The 22396-nt window shown below is 45.5% G+C and overlaps 1 protein-coding gene across 1 annotated transcript in view; it reads right to left on the minus strand.

The window, feature by feature from the left end:
* Positions 1-22396, minus strand: part of CLUAP1 (clusterin associated protein 1) — a 58874-nt gene that overhangs the window by 16488 nt on the left and 19990 nt on the right. The window contains exons 6-8 of the mRNA XM_044305027.1: positions 6120-6203; positions 2299-2432; positions 2072-2213 (exon numbers count right to left, since the gene is read on the minus strand). Of these exons, the coding sequence (XP_044160962.1) occupies positions 2072-2213; positions 2299-2432; positions 6120-6203 (360 nt within the window). The remainder of the gene's footprint in view (positions 1-2071; positions 2214-2298; positions 2433-6119; positions 6204-22396) is intronic.

A 22396-nucleotide genomic window follows, 5' to 3' on the forward strand; every position in this document is an offset into this window, starting at 1 on the left:
CGTGAAAAAAGGATGACACACGGAAGCACCACGTCCGTATTATACAGACTTACGGAACGGAAAGATAACTGAAGACATACGGAACACACGGATCCGTGATTTGCGGACCGCAAAACCAACACGGTCGTGTGAATGCTCCCTTAATCAGAGACAACTGGAGATGGAGGACAGCTATTGATGGCCACCATAGAGGGACAGATTTGGGTGAATATATTGTGCTGCACTGTGGTTTATGGTTATGCTGGTACGGTATTTTCTCGCTATGGTATGGCTGACCCCGCCTACTTGTGTTGTCCCACCTTGGGCCAGCATTACATGGGGACACTTTGTGTTTTTGTATTTTTTTTTCCGGGGCCACTTTAGGTTCCCAGTCCACCCCTGTCTGCATGGAAAAAAAAGAAGCCAAGTGACCATGAGATTTCTTTAGTCTGGTCTTTCTTTCCCATAAGAGTTGTGGTAGTACCATCCTTGTCACTTAAAACCTTATTTAAATTTCCTAAAACCTTTCTATAAAGCCGATAATTTGTGGGTCCGCTGTCACGGACTAATGGAGATGTGACGTAGACGTGCAGGGAAAATAAAAAGTTTTTAATTGCTTTTAATGCCATACATAAATATGAATAACAATTGCCTCATATATAAATCTATGGGGGGAGACACTTCAATCAGAATTCCTTCCAGAAAGATAATGTATAAATCCTGCATTTATTCATAGCATCGTCGCTTCAATGAGCAGTGACATAATCCACCCGGGCGTGATTGACAGCCTCATACCGAGGACGTGTACTCAGGAGTCAAGTAGATGAGCTCCTGGGTTACCGAAATGTACTCTGCGGAATAACACATCACTACGGCACAGAAAGTGACAGATCTATGGCCGCCGGGAACGATCAGGAGAGAAGAACTCATCAGGGCTCAGGAGAGCCATCTCCACGTGATAGAAGAAAAACATGAACAGATGGGATCTAAGAAGAAGCGCTGCGCACATGTGGAAAGACTGGCCCACTCCTGGAGGACAGGCACAGCGAAGGGAGTGGGCAGCTCCAGGTTAGGTTTGGAGAACACCGCCATCTTTGTTACCCTCTGGGTTCTTGCTGGTCCACATTTATGACCAGAGATGATGAGAGCTCCAGCAGAACAGTCTCAATGACCATTAGGTATCATTCTACCTTAAAGGGGTTGCCCAGCGAAAAAAAAAAAATAAGATATTTGAAAGATATCAGTTAGGCGAGACATGGTCACCTCACTGATTCCATGTCGCTCCTCTTCCAGTTTAACCCCATAGAATTCCCTCCGAAGACACAGAACTGACAAGATAAAATTCAATCTGCCTGCAGGCACCACTAGAGGGAGCTCAGGAGTTGACTAAAACTCTCTCATTATAGCGTTCACTGTATAAACAGTATGCAGTGAGTTCCTGAGCTCCCTCTGGTGGCAGCTGCGGGCAGACAGAATTTTATCATTTACTTCTATATAAACTAAAAAGACATATTGAATTAATTTGTTACATACAGGAACCTGGATCTAAAAAAATAGATCTAACAAAATAAAAATAAAATGACGTGTTTACAAGTGGACAATCAGTTTGAAATTTTTTACCCATAGAGACTGTGCGTTAATGATCGGATTATTAAAAATTGTAAACTCAGGGTGGTGACAGTGTGGGAGAAGTCTAAGGCTCTGTTCACATCACGGCTATGGCTTTATGGTTATGACCTCTTTAGATATCCATTACTACTAGTGTAAGAAACCGCATATGTTTATGCTACTACTCCATTCCATACCAGACGTATACTGCCCATGCGGAGGCCAAAAAGATGGTCTCCATCCTTCTACTCTAATCCTATGGACATCTGTCCCACCATACCCGCTAAAAGTACAGCATGAACGTGAGGTGAGAATAGTGTTATACTCTGTTCACACTCGTTAGTTCTTTTCCATCAGGTTACTTTGGTTGCTGACAGTCAGAATATCGCTGCACGCTGCGCCAGGTTACCCCGTGCCAAAAAAATAAAACAGAAGCCATTACACCATTGGGAACAAAGCCATTGCACCAAATCGTGGTCCTCACCTCGAAGCGCTCCTGTTCCACTCGATGATGGTCCTCCAGCTGCTGTTCTAGGAAGCAGAGGTTGCGGTACTTGTCCATGTAGATCTCATACTGCTTCTGCAGCTCTTCCTCTAGCTTCTCATACTCATCCATGAAGGCCGGCCTGTAAAGAGGTGGACATGGTGCCCAATGTTAACAAGGACGACTGATCCATAACCGGTCAGTGCAGTGAGAAACCGAGAACAAACCTGACACTTTGGAGAGTCTGACGTCTCGCTCGATTCCTCTCCAGCTCCTTTTTTCGTTTTTCAATTTTGGACTCCAGGTTCACCTCGTCGCAGGACGCGTTTGTTAGGAAGTCCCTCATCTTCTGACATTGTTCCTGCAGTAACAGGTATAATGGGGGTGAAGGACTTCATATAAAAAACATTTGTCCATGTTCTTGATCATCTGTACACCCCCCCCAGCCATTGTCCCGAGCTGTGAAAGTGACACGCCCGTCCATAGACCAGAATGGAAACCCAGTATTCTGACTGATGAAAGAGACGTCAGCAGATGTAGGAATTCCTAAAAGAGACGTATGATGCGATGTGACAGGGTTTCACAGCGGCCGATTCTCGCAAGGCTGAGATAAGTATATTGGAAACTCTCTCCTGCAGACAAGTTAGGGTGAATTCAGGTGGGCAACTGGGTCCTGGAAAACGCCTTTAATGCTGCCCCCCTGGCTTGTCACCATTAGAGTATCTCATGGGTCACAGGATAACAGATTATTAGATCGACGGGAGTCCAACTGCTGGGACTAGCCACCAACCTCACGAGTGGGGCCTCATATCACATAATGAGTGGAGCATCTGGTTGAACATGCATTGTGCCATCGCCATTCCTCGGTGGTTCTCAACCTTTTCACGCCAAGTACCCCCTAGTGACAAGATGTACGCCCAAGGAAGTCATCAGTGATAAATAGGTTATTGTGACACCGCCGTCATGGGCGCTCTACTAAGCCTCTGTCAGCAGTTCCTTCAGATTTGACAGAAAGAGTAGCACAGCAGGCTTCCAGATTAGGACCCATGCTGGATGACCAACTTTTCAAACTCCATTCCGCACTACCAAACATACAGGAGAATACAGCAGTAATGATGATGTCATCGTGCCCCCTGTGCTGTTCTCTGATAGGCTTCAGGCCTATGAGCGTGAACAGCAGGGCATCAACTCACATGTCCTGCCGCAGTGTTCAACTGTATCGCTGTTCTGATGATGCCTATATATATCAAGAGGCTCTAGCAACCAGAAACAGAACATTTCTAGGGCAGTCCCACGTACCCACTTCACCCTGTGCCACGTACCTCATGGGGTACACGTATTTCCAGTTGAGAACCACTGCTCTATGGGACTGCTGGAGGTAGCTCTAAGCCATTTGTAGGTAATTAATGGGGAGCTCGTTCACAATCCTGCTTCCAACAAGTACTTCTCGTGTAAAACAGTAAACAAAGAGAAGAGGGGGAAGAGGGGGATGCAGCTGCAGTGTCAACCAGCGTTTCACTGAAATGGCATTGGAGGAGAGAGGGGGCGGAGCAGCACAAAGAGGCATCTTATTGGCTTAAACCATACAGGGCATATCTTATATCACACTAGGAAGAGCCCGCCCACATTTCGGGGCGCACTACATCTAATACACATCTACAGCTCATACGGAGCGATTGCATATCAGTTGGTGTTAAAGGAACTTAGCACAACTGATGTACGGTGTTATTCATATTGCAGGACATGAGGGTGTGGCCTGACAGGTATTTTTTTTTTTTATCTGTGTCATGCCCCGCCCCTTGCACTAGATATAAAAGAATGGATCAGATTTGCAGTATTAAAGAAGCACTCCCACAAAGAAATTATTCTCTAATCCAATATAAACAAGGAGCGTGATGTAAGCTGTAGTGAAGGGAATCTTCCTACCAGAATCTGGATTTGTGGGTTATAACCTTCCTTCTGATCCAGCACCCTTGACTTTCCAAATAACACAGTATCTTAGGCTACTTTCACATCAGCGTTTTTGCTAGATCCGTCATGGATCAGCAAAAAGGCTTTCGTTACTGATAATACAACCGTCTGAATCCGTTATGAACACAACCAAGACGGATCCGTCATGAACGCCATTGAAAGTCAATGGGAGACGGATCTGTTTTCTATTGTGTCCGAGAAAACAAATCCGTCCCCATTGACTTACATCGTGTGCCAGGACGGATCCGTCTTGCTCCTCACCACATCGCGGACAGAAAAACGCTGCTTGCATCGTTATTCTGACCGCGATGGGAGCGCAACCAAGCGGAATGGAATGCATTTTGGTGCATTCCGTTTTCATTCAGTTCAGCTTTGCCCCCATTGTCAAAGAATCCTTTCTGATCTCAATAGCGGGCGAAAACCAATGACGGAAAAGGGAAAGCACAAGTGTGAAAGTAGCCTTATGTGTGGACAGGAAGTCAGTCTCTGTGTATTCCTATAGGAGCCTCAATGTCAGTCTCATAGGAATGAATAGAGAAGGAACTGACTTCCTGCCCTGTCTCAGTTGGAGAGGCAGAGTGTTGGTCACATGACACGGCTGAGGATCAGAAGGGAGGTTATAACTCACAAATACAGTCACTGGTAAGAAGATGACCTTCACTACAGATTACACCATGTGTCTTAGTAACAGGTCAGAGAATAAAAATGTTTGTAGGAGTGCTTCTGTAAAGAAAAAAATAAATCAATACAGAGAACCTAAATCCTCTAATCACAGCTCGATGATTCATCTGAGAGTGGGAGGATTTCTGAACCACAATGGCGGCACATACATGCCTTTAAATTATTGATTGCAAGCACATATAGCACGATCTTTGAGTGGGCAGGTTTCTTTCTTTTTTTTGTCAAGCATCAAGCTAGCGGTGGATCTGAATTATTCTCCCCTCCTGCGGTAGATGGAAGGCCGTATAATCACCTGTTCTGATGGCTCCTCCAGGGCAAACCGTACAAACACACAAAGTGCAAAATGTAGAGAATGAGCTCCAACGGAGCGCTGATAATAAATCAGTCACTTGCCATGGAGCGGTTTTCTGCGCCTACTCAGTATGTATATATCTAGTAGCATGGGGAGATTGAGAACGGATTAGAGAACGATCCGCCATAGAAGGGCATGAGGTGTTCTCTTATGTCTGGTTACTGAAAATGCTCCTCCGCAATGTCTGTATCCAGAAAAGCTGGGTGGTTGACACCTGTATTTACAAGGCTCCTCCACGGGAGATATACTGGACACTCAAAGTATTGCCTTACCTGCCGCATCTATCAGACATTTATGGTGTATCTTAAAGGGGTTATCCAAGCACTATAATGACCCCCCTGATACCCGAAATGCTAGGGAGGTTCGCCCGTCGCATGATGTTTTGATCCGCGCGACGGGAAGATGCACCGTGCGGGCATCAGGAGCAACGCGGGTGCCTGTTGGAGCAGGGTAAGTATAACCTATCTGAGGGGCCCAGGCATTAGCGCGATAATTATAGAGGTTGGATAACACCCCTTTAAGGAAAATGTGTAACCATTGGACTCTTCTCAGCTGAAGACTGGCACTGGTTCTCATTATCAGGGCAGGAACAGACCCTTAAAGAGTTATACCCATCTCAGACATTGATGGCATATCGCTAGGGTAGGAACGGGTGTTAGGAGGTGGGACCTGCACCTATCTCCAGAATAAGGGCCTCCAAAGTGAAGAAAAGAGCACTGCGCATGGGGTCCTGTTCTGGAAATAGGAGTGGGTCCCAGAGCTGGGACGCGCACCTTTCGGGCATTTATCTCCAATACCTCTTTAAGCTGGCATTAGACATAAGATGTGTATCAGCCGAACGTCCCAACGGCTGATGTCAGGGGAGATAAGGATCAGACATGTTGGATTCCAGATGCCCAATCCTTTTGTTGTTAGGAGATAAGCCTCTCTCTTCTCACTACACACGCATGCTCGGCTTAGCGGTATGTATGCTCAGCTGACGATTATCCCACGTGTATAGCCGGATCAGACAGAACTACTGCCATCACATGGATGAGCACTTACCAAGACTTCTCTGATGGACATCCTCAGCACCTTCTCTGTCTCATTAATTTCCAGAGGACGGGCGATAGCGGCAGCTCTCAAATCCTGCAAGGAGGCAAAGAACATTGTTAAACCAATAACCACAGGTTCATCCCCATCATGCATAACTCTAAAGAGAGAGCCGCAACCTCCTCCGGGCTCTCAACTATGTAAATGCTTACGCAGCGGATAAAACCGACCTGCCACCGTCACTGAGAAATGGTCAATTCTGCAAAGAGAGGCAAATGCTTTAACGGCAAACGGGCCCTTGGATACAACACAAATAATATCAGGGCAAGAAGAATTGGGGCCCATTTCTGGAGGATCAGGTGTCAATCCAGCTCTGCTATGTCATCACGTGCAGGACGTCGCCAAGAAACAGACGGCATGAACAGGAGAGATCCGTGGACTGACATCGGCGAGCCCACAGGCGACCTGCTGATATCAGAATGACACGAGACAATTTATTTCGAGCCTCCCACAGGGATTCGCACCTGGGACATTCAGGGAGTCTTCTCCATCCACTGCTATGGGTCTTCCGAAAATAGCTGAGCCAGTGCGCTGTGCTGTTTTCAGGTCCCATAGCAGTGAATGGAGTGTAGCTGCGCATGCGCAGTGTGCTCTCCATTCACTGTGGGGCCTCATTCTTTCAACAGGAGCAGGCTGCACAGGTCGGGCATTTATGGCATATCCTATCAATATACCATAAACACCCCTTTAAAAAAAATCCAGATAGTAAGCCCGTTCAAGGTGTCATCCAGACACTATTTTTCCTCAAATGTGCTCATAATACTATAAAATAATTTTAAAGGGGTTTTCCAAGATATTTTAACAGATGACCTATCCTCAGTATAGGTTATCAGTATCTGACCGGTGGAGGTCCAACACCCGGGACCCCCGCTGATCAGCTGTTTGAGAAGGCAGTGGCGCTCATACTAGAGCCGCGGCCTTCTCGCAGCCTTGCCTAGGCCAGTGACGACACGTTCATCAGTCACATGACCTAGGTGCAGCTCAGCCCCATAGAAGTGAATGGGGCTGAACTACAATACCAAGCACAGCCACTATACAATGTACGGCGCTGTGCTGGGTAAACTGAGAGAAGGCCGTGGCACTACTGCGAGCACCGATGCCTTCTCAAACAGCTGATCGGCGGGGGTCCTGGGTGTCAGACTCCAACAGATCAGATACTGATAAAAAATAAAAAAAAATCCTTAGGTTAGTTTATTAAATTACAGTGTTCTGAGTATATTAAAAAAAATAATATTGCGCTAAACAACCCCTTTAATGACACAGAAGTACAAAAGACATTGATCTGTGCGATAATAACTGGTACCAAATATCCATTTCAATGGTGCAACAGTGTTATAGGTGTAGTTATGTACATCTTTGGGTCAATTTTTTTATTATTTCTTTTTTTCAATTGGTCTTTATTAAAAAATGTGGAGCCCTTTTTTCTGTACAGGGCTGAGATGCTCTAGTATCAGCCTTTGGATTTTTCTCTCTTTTCCGTCAGTTGGGGAGCTGATGCGCTCCTTATCTCTGACCTTAGAAACACTCATTATTGCTCAGTTCTTATCTTACTGATAAGAATGTGGATTAAATATGATAAATTATGACCTCTTAGTAGTTTAGAGATTAGGTTTATTAGATGACCGGCACAAAGTGAAAGTACCAGTCACACAGTTAGAAACACAGTTAACCCTTTGTGACGGAACACCTTAATATTTTTTTAATAAAGGCCAATTGAAAATATGATTTTTAGCCAAAAATGAGTAAAATGCAATCATAAACAAAAATTGCCTCTAAAAGGTGTACATAGCCTTTAACCACTTCAGCCCCGCTAGCTGAAACCCCCTTCATGACCAGAGCACTTTTTACACTTCGGCACTACACTACTTTCACCGTTTATCGCTCGGTCATGCAACTTACCACCCAAATGAATTTTACCTCCTTTTCTTCTCACTAATAGAGCTTTCATTTGGTGGTATTTTATTGCTGCTGACATTTTTACTTTTTTTGTTATTAATCGAAATGTAACGATTTTTTTGCAAAAAAATGACATTTTTCACTTTCAGCTGTAAAATTTTGCAAAAAAAATGACATCCATATATAAATTTTTCGCTAAATTTATTGTTCTACATGTCTTTGATAAAAAAAAAATGTTTGGGCAAAAAAAAAAAAATGGTTTGGGTAAAAGTTATAGCGTTTACAAACTAGGGTACAAAAATGTGAATTTCCGCTTTTTGAAGCAGCTCTGACTTTCTGAGCACCTGTCATGTTTCCTGAGGTTCTACAATGCCCAAACAGTAGAAAAACCCCACAAATGACCCCATTTCGGAAAGTAGACACCCTAAGGTATTCGCTGATGGGCATAGTGAGTTCATAGAACTTTTTATTTTTTGTCACAAGTTAGCGGAAAATGATGATGATTTTCTATTTTTATTTTTTTCTTACAAAGTCTCATATTCCACTAACTTGCGACAAAAAATAAAAAATTCTAGGAACTCGCCATGCCCCTCACGGAATACCTTGGGGTGTCTTCATTCCAAAATGGGGTCACTTGTGGGGTAGTTATACTGCCCTGGCAATTTAGGGGCCCAAATGTGTGAGAAGAACTTTGCAATCAAAATGTGTAAAAAATGGCCTGCGAAACCCGAAAGGTGCACTTTGGAATATGTGCCCCTTTGCCCACCTTGGCTGCAAAAAAGTGTCACACATCTGGTATCGCCGTACTCAGGAGAAGTTGGGGAATGTGTTTTGGGGTGTCATTTTACATATACCCATGCTGGGTGAGAGAAATATCTTGGCAAAAGACAACTTTTCCAATTTTTTTATACAAAGTTGTCTTTTGCCAAGATATTTCTCTCACCCAGCATGGGTATATGTAAAATGACACCCCAAAACACATTGCCCAACTTCTCCTGAGTACGGCGATACCAGATGTGTGACACTTTTTTGCAGCCTAGATGCGCAAAGGTGCCCAAATTCCTTTTAGGAGGGCATTTTTAGACATTTGGATCCCAGACTTCTTCTCACACTTTTGGGCCCCTAAAAAGCCAGGGCAGTATAAATACCCCACATGTGACCCCACTTTGGAAAGAAGACACCCCGAGGTATTCAATGAGGGGCCTGGCGAGTTCCTAGAATTTTTATTTTTTTTGGCACAAGTTAGCGGAAATTGATTTTTTTTGTATTTTCTCACAAAGTCTCACTTTCCGCTAACTTGGGACAAAAATTTCAATCTTTCATGGACTCAATATGCCCCTCACGGAATACCTTGGGGTGTCTTCTTTCCGAAATGGGGTCACATGTGGGGTATTTATACTGCCCTGGCATTTTAGGGGCCCTAAAGCGTGAGAAGAAGTCTGGAATATAAATGTCTAAAAAATGTTATGCATTTGGATTCCGTGAGGGGTATGGTGAGTTCATGTGAGATTTTATTTTTTGACACAAGTTAGTGGAATATGAGACTTAGTAAGAAAAAACAAAAACAAAAACAAACAAAAAATTTCCGCTAACTTGGGCCAAAAAAATGTCTGAATGGAGCCTTACAGGGGGGGGGGGGGGGTGATCAATGACAGGGGGGTGATCAATGACAGGGGGGTGATCACCCATATAGACTCCCGGATCACCCCCCTGTCATTGATCTTTTACGGATCCATGGATACATGGATCCGCAAAACACATGCGGACGTCTGAATGGAGCCTTACAGGGGGGTGATCAATGACAGGCGGGTGATCAATGACAGGGGGTGATCAGGGAGTGTATATGGGTGATCACCCGCCTGTCATTGATCACCCCCCTGTAAGGCTCCATTCAGACGTCCGCATGTGTTTTGCGGATCCGATCCATGTATCCATGGATCCGTAAAAATCATGCGGACATCTGAATGGAGCCTTACAGGGGGGTGATCAATGACAGGGGGTGATCAGGGAGTGTATATGGGTGATCACCCCCCTGTCATTGATCACCCCCCTGTAAGGCTCCATTCAGACGTCCGTATGATTTTTACGGATCCATGGATCGGATCCGCAAAACACATGCGGACGTCTGAATGGAGCCTTACAGGGGGGTGATCAATGACAGGGGGTGATCAGGGAGTGTATATGGGTGATCACCCGCCTGTCATTGATCACCCCCCTGTAAGGCTCCATTCAGACGTCCGCATGTGTTTTGCGGATCCGATCCATGTATCCGTGGATCCGTAAAAATCATACGGACGTCTGAACGGAGCCTGACAGGGGGGTGATCAATGACAGGGGGGTGATCACCCATATACACTCCCTGATCACCCCCTGTCATTGATCAATGACAGGGGGGTGATCAGGGAGTTTATATGGGGTGATCATGGGTGATCAGGGGTTCATAAGGGGTTAATAAGTGACGGGGGGGGGGGGTGTAGTGTAGTGTGGTGTTTGGTGCGACTTTACTGACCTACCTGTGTCCTCTGGTGGTCGATCCTAACAAAAGGGACCACCAGAGGACCAGGTAGCAGGTATATTAGACGCTGTTATCAAAACAGCGTCTAATATACCTGTTAGGGGTTAAAAAAATCAGATCTCCAGCCTGCCAGCGAGCGATCGCCGCTGGCAGGCTGGAGATCCACTCGCTTACCTTCCATTCCTGTGAGCGCGCGTGCCTGTGTGCGCGTTTACAGGAAATCTCGGCTCTCGCGGGAGGACGCGTATATGCGTCCACCCAGAAGAGCAGGGCCGCCGGCAGGACGCAATCCTGCGTACGGCGGTCCTGTAGAGGTTAAAGGGGTTGTCCAGTTTATAGAGGGGGAAGTGGGGTCCTGTGCTCTGGATCCTCATATCTTGAGAGTGGTTACCAAGAACATCTCTCTATGTGGGAATCGTCCTGCGTTACACAGATAACCCCTCAATATGAAAGGGCAATGTGTAATACTTAATTTATCCTGCGGTGGAGCTGCAAGGAAACTGAGCAATTACTACACAGTTTACAGCAGACCGCTGGAGGTCCCAGCGGGAGGACAATCTGCGATTCGCATATTGTCAAGGGACTAAATAAATATATACAGGTGAAACTTGAAAAATTTGAATATCGTGCAAAGTTCATTTATTTCAGTAATGCAACTTAAAAAGGTGACACTAACACATGAGACTCATTACAGGCAAAGCGAGATATTCCAAGTCTTTATTTGTTATAATTTGGATGATTATGGCTTACAGCTTATGAAACCCCAAAGTCTCAATTTTGAGGTCCCCTTTGCTCAGGGGGTATGGATTAATTAGCTGACTAGAGGGTGACACTTTGAGCCTAGAATATTGAACCTTTTTACAAAATTCTAATTTTAAGCTGCATTAATGCAATTCCTTTTAATTTGCATTACTGAAATAAATGGACTTTTGCACGATATTCAAATTTTTGGAGTTTCACTTGTATACATATATAGGGTAGGGAGGTGGGGATGAAGTTATATAGTTAGTACAGTATTTAGGTGAATACAATTATGTAAATCAGTCTTCCGTTTGCTCCCCCTGGTGGTGGTCTCTTGCTGTCAAAGTCTAGGCATTAACATACAGTAAGGGTCCATTAAGACGTCAGTATGAATGGTTATGTTAAGATTTTGGGCGGCACTCCGTTAGACTGTGGGTGCTCGGTCAGCGGGTGTCATCCCAGATAAGCGGATAAGGAGAAAACCGGCACTCCAATGGATTGCTGAACGATTCTTTTATTGGTCACTCATGAATACAGTGACGCGCGTTTCGGCACGTACATGTGCCTTTGTCAAATAATGAGTGTACAGCTGTTTACTGTATGAATGGGCCCGCATCCGTTCCATAATTTTGCGGAACTGGTGCGAACCCATTCATTTCAATGGGGCCGCAAAAGATGCGAACAGCATACAGTGTGCTGTCCACATCCATAGTTCCGTTCCGCAGCCCCGCAAAAAAAGATAGAACATGTCCTATTCTTGTCCACAGCCACGGAACAAGAATAGGCATTTCTATCATAGGGCTCGCCATGTGCGGTATGCAAAAGGTGCCGTGTTTTGCGGATCCGTATTTGGGAACACCTGCGGACGTGTGAATGGACCAGAAGATGCATCAGGCCTGGAGCCAGAACAGCTCATAGTGAGTTGCCTAGACAAGACACACATACCGTGCCACGATCTTGGACCTGTATGGCACCTTTCATTGTGCAACATTTAAGTCACTAAGGGCCCTTTACACTGCCGGATGTTCGGGCAGATCATCGCTAACCGGCGTTCATACCGACGATCATTAGCGATAATCTGCCAGTGTAAAGGTGCCGTCGATTACCCGACGAATGAGTGAAACACTCCTCCATCTGTTAATACATTGCTGGTGCCGTCACCTAATTCATCTTTTGCCGGCAGCCGATCGCTCCGCCTAGACAGCGCCCTGCTGTAAAGGTTTCCTTCTTGACAATCGTTCATTACATCAGGCCACATAAAGGGGCCTTCAGGCTGAATTCACACTGCAGTGTCCATCTGACATCGACACTGGGAAAGCTCCCTGCAAGTCCATGGTGGGAACAGACCCTTAAAACTGAGATACTCCTTTGGGTATGTCTACACATGGCGGAACTATCCAAAGCAAATCTGCCTCAAGATTTCACTAAAATCCATGGGAAATCCACAGGAAATTCTGCTCGTGTTACATGCAGCCATTGCTTCGGATTTCCAGAAGGTTCACCCACCCGATTTTACCTCTCGACAAGGAAAGGGGACGGGAGACGCTGCAGATATAAAAAGCCACACTGCAGGCCAATTACTGGACGGAGAATGTGTGTGGATGAGGTTTCTTCATATGTCGTCCTCTCGGTTGTCGTTGCAGGATTTCCACAAAACAATAACCTGGGGTAATTGGCTTTGTCCTCTCGTCAGTATCTCCGCTGCCCTTACTAATTCGCAGCCATATTACGCATGTAGTGGCAGCCTGCCGGTGATTGGTCGCACGCCTCTTCAGCTGGAGATCTCATTACAGACCTGTCGCTGTATGTTATAGAGCACTCGTACAATGGATAGAGAAACTGAAGAACGGCGGAGTTATGATTCACAAAGGGAAGATGTCCCCTGCCACGCATGTAAAAACAGCAGGCGTGTGAGGCAAACCTAGAAATGACAGCGCTGGGATGTTAGCCCTATGGAACCGCTGATTGCGCTCCGCAGCATGGCATTTTTAGGAATAGACTATAGTCCTGTTAGCGTGTGACGAACAGACGGGCTCAGACTGGCAGATGGCATCCTGGCAGCGCTGGCCTCGGGGTGTGTTCACCAGGCGCTCATCTGGGGCAGTCTGCTTGGCTTCTGCAATCTAATGACAAACTGGCTCCTAGATAAACCCTCTAGGGCGTCAGTGCCCCGCTGACAGCAAGGATTGCCAGGGCAGGAGACGTTCCCAGAGAATCGGTGGGGGTCTCAGTCTCAACACCCCAGACGATCAGCTCTTTGGAGAGGCCAAGGTGCTTGTGTGTGAGCTGTAGCCTCGTCCTCACATACATCAGTCCTGGACGCTCTTGTCCTGCACCCGCTGTGCTTTTAGTAGTGGTGGGAAGGGTGCTATGGCTCTGTCCCATTGAGTACTGATATAAACAATGTAGTGGCCGCAATAAAGTCGTAACCCCCCCCCCCCCTCCTTCCCGTATGATATTGAGGACGTAAAGGCCCTTTACGCTGGCCAAACACATTAGATAGATTACGCACACACACCCCTCAACATTGAAATTGCGACACAGAAGCACAAGTCGTAACGTTATGCAAATCGAGGACGCAGCAGATGAAGACATTTTCAAGCACCTAGCTCCAATCTGTAGCATGTGGGAGCGACATAAAAGCCAGACTGAAAGCAACATTTTGTTAGCCATATGAATGCTGAAAAATCAGATCAAGTCGTTTGGGATGTTTGTTTGATGCCTCCTGTACATCGACTGAGAGGGACAAATAATTGAATTGAGAGACCTTGGTTTATCACTCCGGTAGATCGCTACGTGCCTAGGCCGAGATATCAGCGCTGGTTAACGTTGCGTGTCCCGATGGTTGGGAGAACAACAAGGAACTGGAATGACAGCAAGAGGTGCACAGGGGAGAACCTCTGCACGGACGGATCGTCTGATTAAAATCGCGTGTAGTGACACATTCTGTACTGCAGGTAAAATGAGACGTCACATCCCAAGCCTGGGGCGGCAAACAGTGTCTACACAAACCATCAGAAGGCGTCTGCACAAGATACGGCTACGAGCCAGACGTCCAGCTACAGGGGTGCCACTGACCTCACGTCACCAATCTCAATGGTTATTATGGTGCACAGCAAGGCAGCAGTGGACACTGGAATAGAGGTCTAACCTCTTCAGAGACGAGTCTTGCTTTTGTCTCAGACGTAATGATAGCCGGAGATTGGTCTGCAGACCATAAAAGGCCTTCACAAGGGAAGGTCACACTGGTCCTACTCCCTGGGAGTATGGTGTGGGGTGGCATAATGTATGGTAGCCAGACCCTCCTAGAGTCTTCATTTCAGGTACACTAACCACCCGACTTTACATTGATTTAATTGAGGAATCAGTGGTCCGGCTATTTCTACAAAGTGTCCCAGGAGCCGTTTTTTATGCCAGGCCGCATTTTGTTCATGCTATTGTGAGCAGCCTGTGTGGCTTAAACGTGCTACCGTGGCCTGTAGAGTCTCCGGACTTGGGAAGAGAAGCGCCAGCAGCAAATCTTGATGATTTGCGTGCTTAAGTGCATACAGCATGGCAGAACCTTCCTCAGGCAACCATTAATAACCTCATTAATAGCATGCCAAAGCACTTTGGGGGTCATTTACTATGCTGAAATAGGCCTTAATTAGGTGCATTTCTGGCGCAGATGGTGGCATGACTGCAACTTCGCCCCACCCATGCCAGCTCTAAAATTGTGGGTGTGACGTGGAAGCGGACGGGGCGGCAGGCCCGTCTCATTCACCATTTTCTACGCCTGTTTTAGGCGTAGAAAATGGTCTAAGGCTACATTCACACGTCAGTATTTTTCTATATCCCGAATTTCGGTCCGTTTTTTGCGGATCCGTTGTTCCTGAAAATGTTTCCGTATGTCATCCGTGTGTCATGTATAAATTTCAATAAGCAAATAAAGTTGTTTGGATTTCTTTAAAAAAAAGTGAAAAAAAAAAAGTTTCTGTTTGCAGGATTTAATTTCCAGGAACGGAATCCGCATAAAACGGATGACATACGTAATGACATACGAATGTCTTCCGTTTTTTTCGGATCCATTGACTTTGTATTGTACCAGGATCCGATTTTTGCGGAAAAGAATAGGACATGTTTTATATTTTTTCGGACATGCGGAACGGAACAACGGATATGGACAGCACACATTGTGCTGTCCGATTTTTTTCAGGACCCATTGAAAATGAATGGGTCCAGATCTGGTCCAGATCTGTTCCGCAAAAAACAGAACAGATCCGGAAAGAAAAAACGGACGTGTGAATGGACCCTAAATGTAAGACAGCTCGGAATCTGTCTTACATTTAGAACTGGCACTGGATGCGGTTCTGTCTAAAACGCCGGTCTTAAATGTGCCCCTTTATTTCTGCAAGTTGACGCTCATACTCAATACTGAATAAATTGAGATGCTTTATTTTATTTTTTGTTTTATTATTTGCATATTATAAACATGTCTATCCATCCAGTGATTTCCATAGCTCCATGACTTTTACTTCTTGGTGTAGCAATTTCAATGTTGAGGAGTGTGTGTAATTATATATATAGTCACATACAAATAAAGTCGGACATCATATGGGTATGGAACAGCTATGACTTGGCTCCTTTAATTATAAATTGGGTTGCACTGAATGGAGGGCCCCTGTCAGGGTGAGACCCATGGGATCAGAAGGCTCATTAGATGTGCACTTTCCGCATTTCTTATCATCCTCGTCAAAAGATTTATTGAAGGATAAAACCGGAGCTCCTGGTGGGGCAGCAGCTATTACACTGCATCATACATGGCGGACACGTATGTATTACAGTCAGTAATCTAGGCCAAGCACAGGACGGCAGCGCTCTCCAGCTGGATGGTTGGACTTTTTATTTTTTTAATACACTGTGATAGCGCTAGTTACATAGGTAGTCTTAATGACAAGAGGTCTCTGGCAAGATCAATATATCCCCTGAAATACTCTGTGCTTCTTTTAAAAGTATAATGTGATTAATTGGAGGATGGTGTAAGCTTTGGCTGAGCTAAGATTAGTCTTAGAAAATCAGCTTCTGTGTCTTTTAGGGCTCATGCACACGACTGTATGCCCTCCGAGACATACGGTCCGTGAGTGGGCCATATGTCCCAGAGCGGCATACATCGTGCGCACGGAAGCGCACAACATCATACATTAATATGATGCTGTGCATGTTGGGCCGCCCACGGGGCTATTGTATAATATCATATGAGTGCGGGACAATAGTCCCGCGGGCGGCCCGATGCGCACAGCATCCTAGTAACCTATGATATGCCGCTCACGGACCGTATGTCTCGGAGGGCATATGGTCGTGTGCATGAGCCCTTAGACCCAGGATGGGTAAGGTGTAGCTGAGGAACCACATACGCCAGGCCACGAGGCTTAATCAGAATTGAAACAAGCACCTAAGACTGAATGAGATCGTCCTGGACTCCAGGCATTGTACTGGAACGCAACATGCGGCTGCTGATTGGCTGAGCGCTTTTAAAAGGGATTTAGATAAATATGGATGCTTTTATAAAAAAATAAAAATAAAAAAACAATGCTACTGCCGTCTATAGGTGGTGTGTAGTATTGCACCTCCGTCCATTCAATTCAAATAGAGTTTAGCTGCAATACCACACACAACCAGTGGACAGGAGTGATGCTGTTTCTGGAGGAAAACCAAATTAATCTTACCGGTAATTTCTTTTTCACGAGACCTCCACGACGGCACCTTAAACATAGGATGATGCAGCTCCCGCCGGGCAGGGGCAGGGGCAGGAAGCTTAACCGCTTCATTTCCAGAGTGTTTATCCCCCCTCCTTACCAAGCTAATTTTTCAGGTTTAGCAATGGGCCTATCTAACCTAAAAACTGTGAAAATTATGAAAAAAATAAATATTTTTCCTTTCTTATCAATCTTTTCTGTTTTCTATCAAACATTTCTAAAAAAAAAATAATTTTTTTTAAAAAAAGGAAAAAAAACGTGTGTATGTTTGTATATTTTACACACAAAGTCTGGTATACTATTGCTAAAACTAATATTTTTTTATTTTATTTTTTCATGAATGAAAAAGGTGGAAAATGTGTGTGTCCGCAGTCTACTATACTATTGCTCAAACTAGTAACTATAGCTAGAACTTTAGATTTTTTTTTTAATTTTCTTTATTTCACTTTTTATTGTCTGGGTTCAGAGCTGAACCGGGACATAAGCTCCCCTTGACTCATTTAGCCCGTATGAGTGGCGCATCGGAACATTTCTAGCTCCGATGCTCCCCCTTACTCTGCGCTGCATAGCGCAGGACAAGAGCTGGTGACGTACCCGGCTTGCTAGGTGGAGGCTTCCACCTAGCAGTGATCCTGGTGACGTCACCGGCACTAATGGGCGGTCTTTAGCGCTGCCCCGGCCTCTAAAAGAGCCTAAAGACCCACCCATTTGTGCCGGTGATGTCACTGGGCTCACTGTTAGGTGGAAGTCTCCGCCTAGCATACCCATGGGAAGTCGGGTATCCGATGCTCCATTTAGACAAGGTAAATGAGTGAATGGGAACTTATGACCGAGTTCAGCTCTAAACCCCTTTAATTTTGTATTAGTTTATTTAATTTAAAAAAAAAAAAAAAAAATTTGCTTTTTATTTCTTTTTTTTATTTCTTTTTTTTAAATGAAAAAAAGCTAATTAACCCCTTTCTGCCACAATTCACAGTCTGCAGGTTCAGTTAATTTTACAGCCAGCAGGGAGTGCTCTCAGAGGAAGAAGAGCGTTCCCCTGTCGGCTTTTTCAATTTACAATGGTATGTACCCAGTTACTACGATGCCACACAGCGAGACCGCTTCTGCTGGTCTCAGGCATACTTACTGTGACCGCAACTCTAGGGAGGGCGCTGGCAGATCACAGTGTAACTGGACACTTATATACGTCAGGTTACAGTTAAAAGCCTAGCCGCCACAACGTAGAGTCGTGCAAAGGAAGGCAAAAGGTTAAATAGGGCCCTGCTCCATCTTCTCTTCAGTGTCTTCCATACCTGACAGAACCTAAAACCTTGCAGCATGCAACCATCCATTCTCTCTCTCAGATTTTAACTATATACCTTCTATTTATTAAGTAAATTAGATGGTTCGTCGTGGAGGTCTCATGAAAAAGGAATCACCGGGGAGACTAATTAGTTCTCTTTTCATCCTCCATGACAGCACCTTATGAGCCTTCAGACTCCCTGGTGCATCTTTCCCCATGTTTTTGTAAGGCTCACAAATGGCTAACCTAATCCATCAAGCAATCGATGATTTAGATGCCTTCATCCCTTCTTGTTTCCTTGGATTTTAATAGAGACTTTCAGATTTCCTCCAAGATTTAGTGGCCTCCAAATTATTAAAGAACACCACATCTTCTAACATTCAATTTATGAAAGAATTCCACCCCCATCTCAGTTTTCGGGTTTTCACAAAAAGAACGAAGAACGACCTCCTCTCATCTGTGAAAATCTGACACTACTTTAGGTAAGAAAGAATAATCACATTTTAAGATCACCCTATCACATCCCTAAGAGTGAAGAAGGGTTCCTTGACTGAAAAAGCCTGGATTTTGTTTACCCTTCTACCAAAAACACAGTCTTAAAGGTTAAATATTTTAACCCAATCTCCACCAATGGTACAAAGACCGGAAGAGTCAATCTGGATAAAACAAGATTCAAACTCCAAGGGGATACAGAAGGTCTAATTCTGGGTCTGAGTCAATCCGTACCTTTCAAGAATCTTATTATCCAAGGATTATCGGCTATCTTCTCATAAAACACGACGCCCAGAGCAGATACTTGAACCTTTGATGTAATGGGCTTCAGACCTTTATTAAATCCTTGCTGTAAAAAATCTAAAATTGAGGGGATATGTATCTTATATTCTACAGAAGACCTACACCAGGATAAATACTTCATTTGGATCTTATGCTATATCTGACATGTTGTCACTTTTCTACTAGCCAACATGGCATCAGTACGTCTGGTGAGAAGAAAGGATAAGGATATGGAGATACGCATCTTTAAGGTCCAGAGAAGCCATGAACACCCCCTCCTGTAGGACATGTACAACATGCACTGTTGACTTTACGAAGTCCACTTTGAACTTCTCGTAACTCAGCCACTTGTTTAATTACCTTACGTTTATTATTACCGTAAATTATATTTTCCATTTGGCTTGCGAACCAAGAAAACTGTAGAGTAATATCTTGTACCTATCTGATCTTAGGGAACAGGAACCAATACCTCCATGTCTACCAAATCCAATATTGCTTTTTCCAGTAATTGTTTTGTAACATCTCTGAGTTTTGAACTGCCTTAGGTATGAAATTTGTGGGAGAATCTCCTAAGAATGTAATCTTGGAACCTTAAGACAAGATATTTAAAAACCAAGAGCTTGAAGGGGTTTCCTTCCAGGGCTCCAAGAACCTTCTCAGTCTGCCTCCCACAGGACTTCTGGCGTCATTTCTTTGTGGACTTTGAATTACTGGTATTAAACAAAATTCCTTTTTCCTTCCTCTGTGTATTGCACTTATCCCACGTATTTTTCACTCCATAAGACGCACTTCTCCTTCCCCTCAAAAGTGGGGGAGAAAGTGGCAGTGGGTCTTATGGAGTGAATAGTAATGAACGCTTCCTTATGGAAGCGGTCATCAGTATGCAGAATGCGCCAGGAACGGTGAGTGTAGCGCTGCGCTGGCTGTACTCGCCATTCTCTGGTCTTCCTCCGGGCGCCGCACTATACGTGTCCTAACTGTGTATAGATCAGGACGTAGTGCACGTAGGCGAGCGCTATGACCTGATGTTGTGCAATGTCAGGTGACCGTACAGCGCTAGGCTGGCAGAAGACCAGGGAGCGGTGAGTTTCAGCGCCATCTGGAGAAGGAGAGGCAAGTTCTTTTTTTTTCCTCTGATGTAGCTTAGGGGTCTGATCTGAGGTCTGAGGAGGAATGGGGGTCTGATAGGGGTCTGAACTGAGGATGGGTCTGAGAAGGAATGGGGGTATGATAGGGGTCTGATATGAGGTCTGATGGAGCTAGGGGTCCTATCATAGGTGCATCTTATGGTCCGGCAAGTCTTATGGATTGAAAAATGCGGTGCCTCCAGGTGCTGGTTTGAAAAATGTAGAATATATTCTAACCCAGATTTCTGCATAGATTTTAGTTTCACAGCGGCATCCCCACCACCCTATACTAAACACCAGAGCGAGAGAGACAAGTGTTAGTCACGGTACTCTCACTGCAGCACTGATGCCTGGCAGTACAGAAAGCGGCATGGAAAATGTAGGAGATTGGAGCATTTTACTGGGGGCATCACTGGGCACTGGGCTCACAACATTGGACTTGAGGTTACACCTAGGTTGGCTGTAAGGCTGACAGACATACCTGCCGGCCATCCCTGGTCTAGGCTATGGGAATCAGACATAATACAGGACTGGTGGGTAGAATATGCCGTCTAAGATCCCACAAGAAGCAATGGCCCCTGCACATACTAAGACGATCTGCAGTCTTACAGGCCTCCACCTTCATCTGACGTTCTTCAGGACTTGTTAGCTCTCAGCACTGGCTATTTAAATCTCTGAGCGTAAGGAATGGGGGAAGGGGAGCATCACGGTGCTCGGTACTGTGAGCAATGCAATCCATCACACCAAGGTACAGCTCATTTGCAGGTGTGAGTAATGGGCTCACGGTGGCACCATGGCAGTCACTGTGTGCATACACTGCGTCAGATAGCTAATTATAAGCATGTATGCCACCGATCACCACGTGGCTAGTCTGTGTCACCTCGGCAGGTGCAAAAAAAAAAAAAAAAAAGAAGTAATCGGTAAATATATTAGGCTACTTTCACACTCGCGTTTTGCGAGGATCCGTTCAGATAATACAACCGTCTGCATCCGTTCAGAATGGATCCGTTTGTATTAAACATAGCCAAAACGGATCCGTCTTGAACACCATTGAAAGTCAATGGAGAACGGATCCGTTTTCTATTGTGCCAGTGAAAACGGATCCGTCCCCATTGACTTAGGCTACTTTCACACTTGCGGCAGTACGGATCCGACAGGCTGTTCACCATGTCGGATCCGTCCTGCGGCTTTTTCGCCGTGCCGCCGGACCGCCGCTCCATCCCCATTGACTATAATGGGGACGGGGGCGGAGCTCCGGCGCAGCACGGCGTTGCACGGCGAAAGCCGCCGGACTAAAAAGCCTGACATGCAGTAATTTTAGTCCGGCGGCATTTCGCCGTGCTGCGCCGGAGCGGCGGTCCGGCGGCACGGCGAAATAGCCGCAGGATGGATCCGACATGGTGAACAGCCTGTCGGATCCGTCCTGCCGCAAGTGTGAAAGTAGCCTTATATTGTGAACGGATCTGTTTGGCTCAGTTTTATCAGACGGACACCAAAACGCTGCAAGCAGCGTTGTGGTGTCCATCTCCAAAGCGGAATGGAGACGGAACGGAGGCAAACTGATGCATTCTGAGCGGATCCTTTTCCATTCAGAATGCATTAGGGCAAAACTGATCTGTTTTGGACCGCGTTTGAGAGCCCTGAACGGATCTCACAAACGGAAAGCCAAAACGCCGGTATGAAAGTAGACTTACACAGCTATGACCAGAGGTGCTGATATGTGGGGTCCACAGATATTAGAGTCATCAATATCTAATTGGTAGGGGCCCAACTCCCGACACCCCCACTGGTCGGCTGTTGAAAGGGGTCACGGCGCTAAGGTGAGGCATCCTACTCAGCCTGTGTCACCAGGTCCATCGGTCACATGGGCTTTCATCAGAATAATCCTATTCAAGTGAATTGGATTGGGCTGCAATACCAAAAACAGTCACTAAACAATGTATGGCGCTGTGGTATGAAGAGGTTGCTTCAAACAGCTGATCGGCGTGGGTGCCAGGAGTTAGACCCCCACCTATCAGATATTGATAAGCCATCCTGAGGATGTCATCAATAATTCCAGGAATACCCCTTTAACCCATTTGCCACCCTAGACTATCAAGTATGCTATAATTAAGCTCTTTACCAAGGATGTTATTAACCGAACTACAAGTGACCCC

Source organism: Bufo gargarizans, chromosome 8 (genome assembly GCF_014858855.1).
Source record: "Bufo gargarizans isolate SCDJY-AF-19 chromosome 8, ASM1485885v1, whole genome shotgun sequence".
Lineage (NCBI taxonomy): Eukaryota > Metazoa > Chordata > Amphibia > Anura > Bufonidae > Bufo > Bufo gargarizans.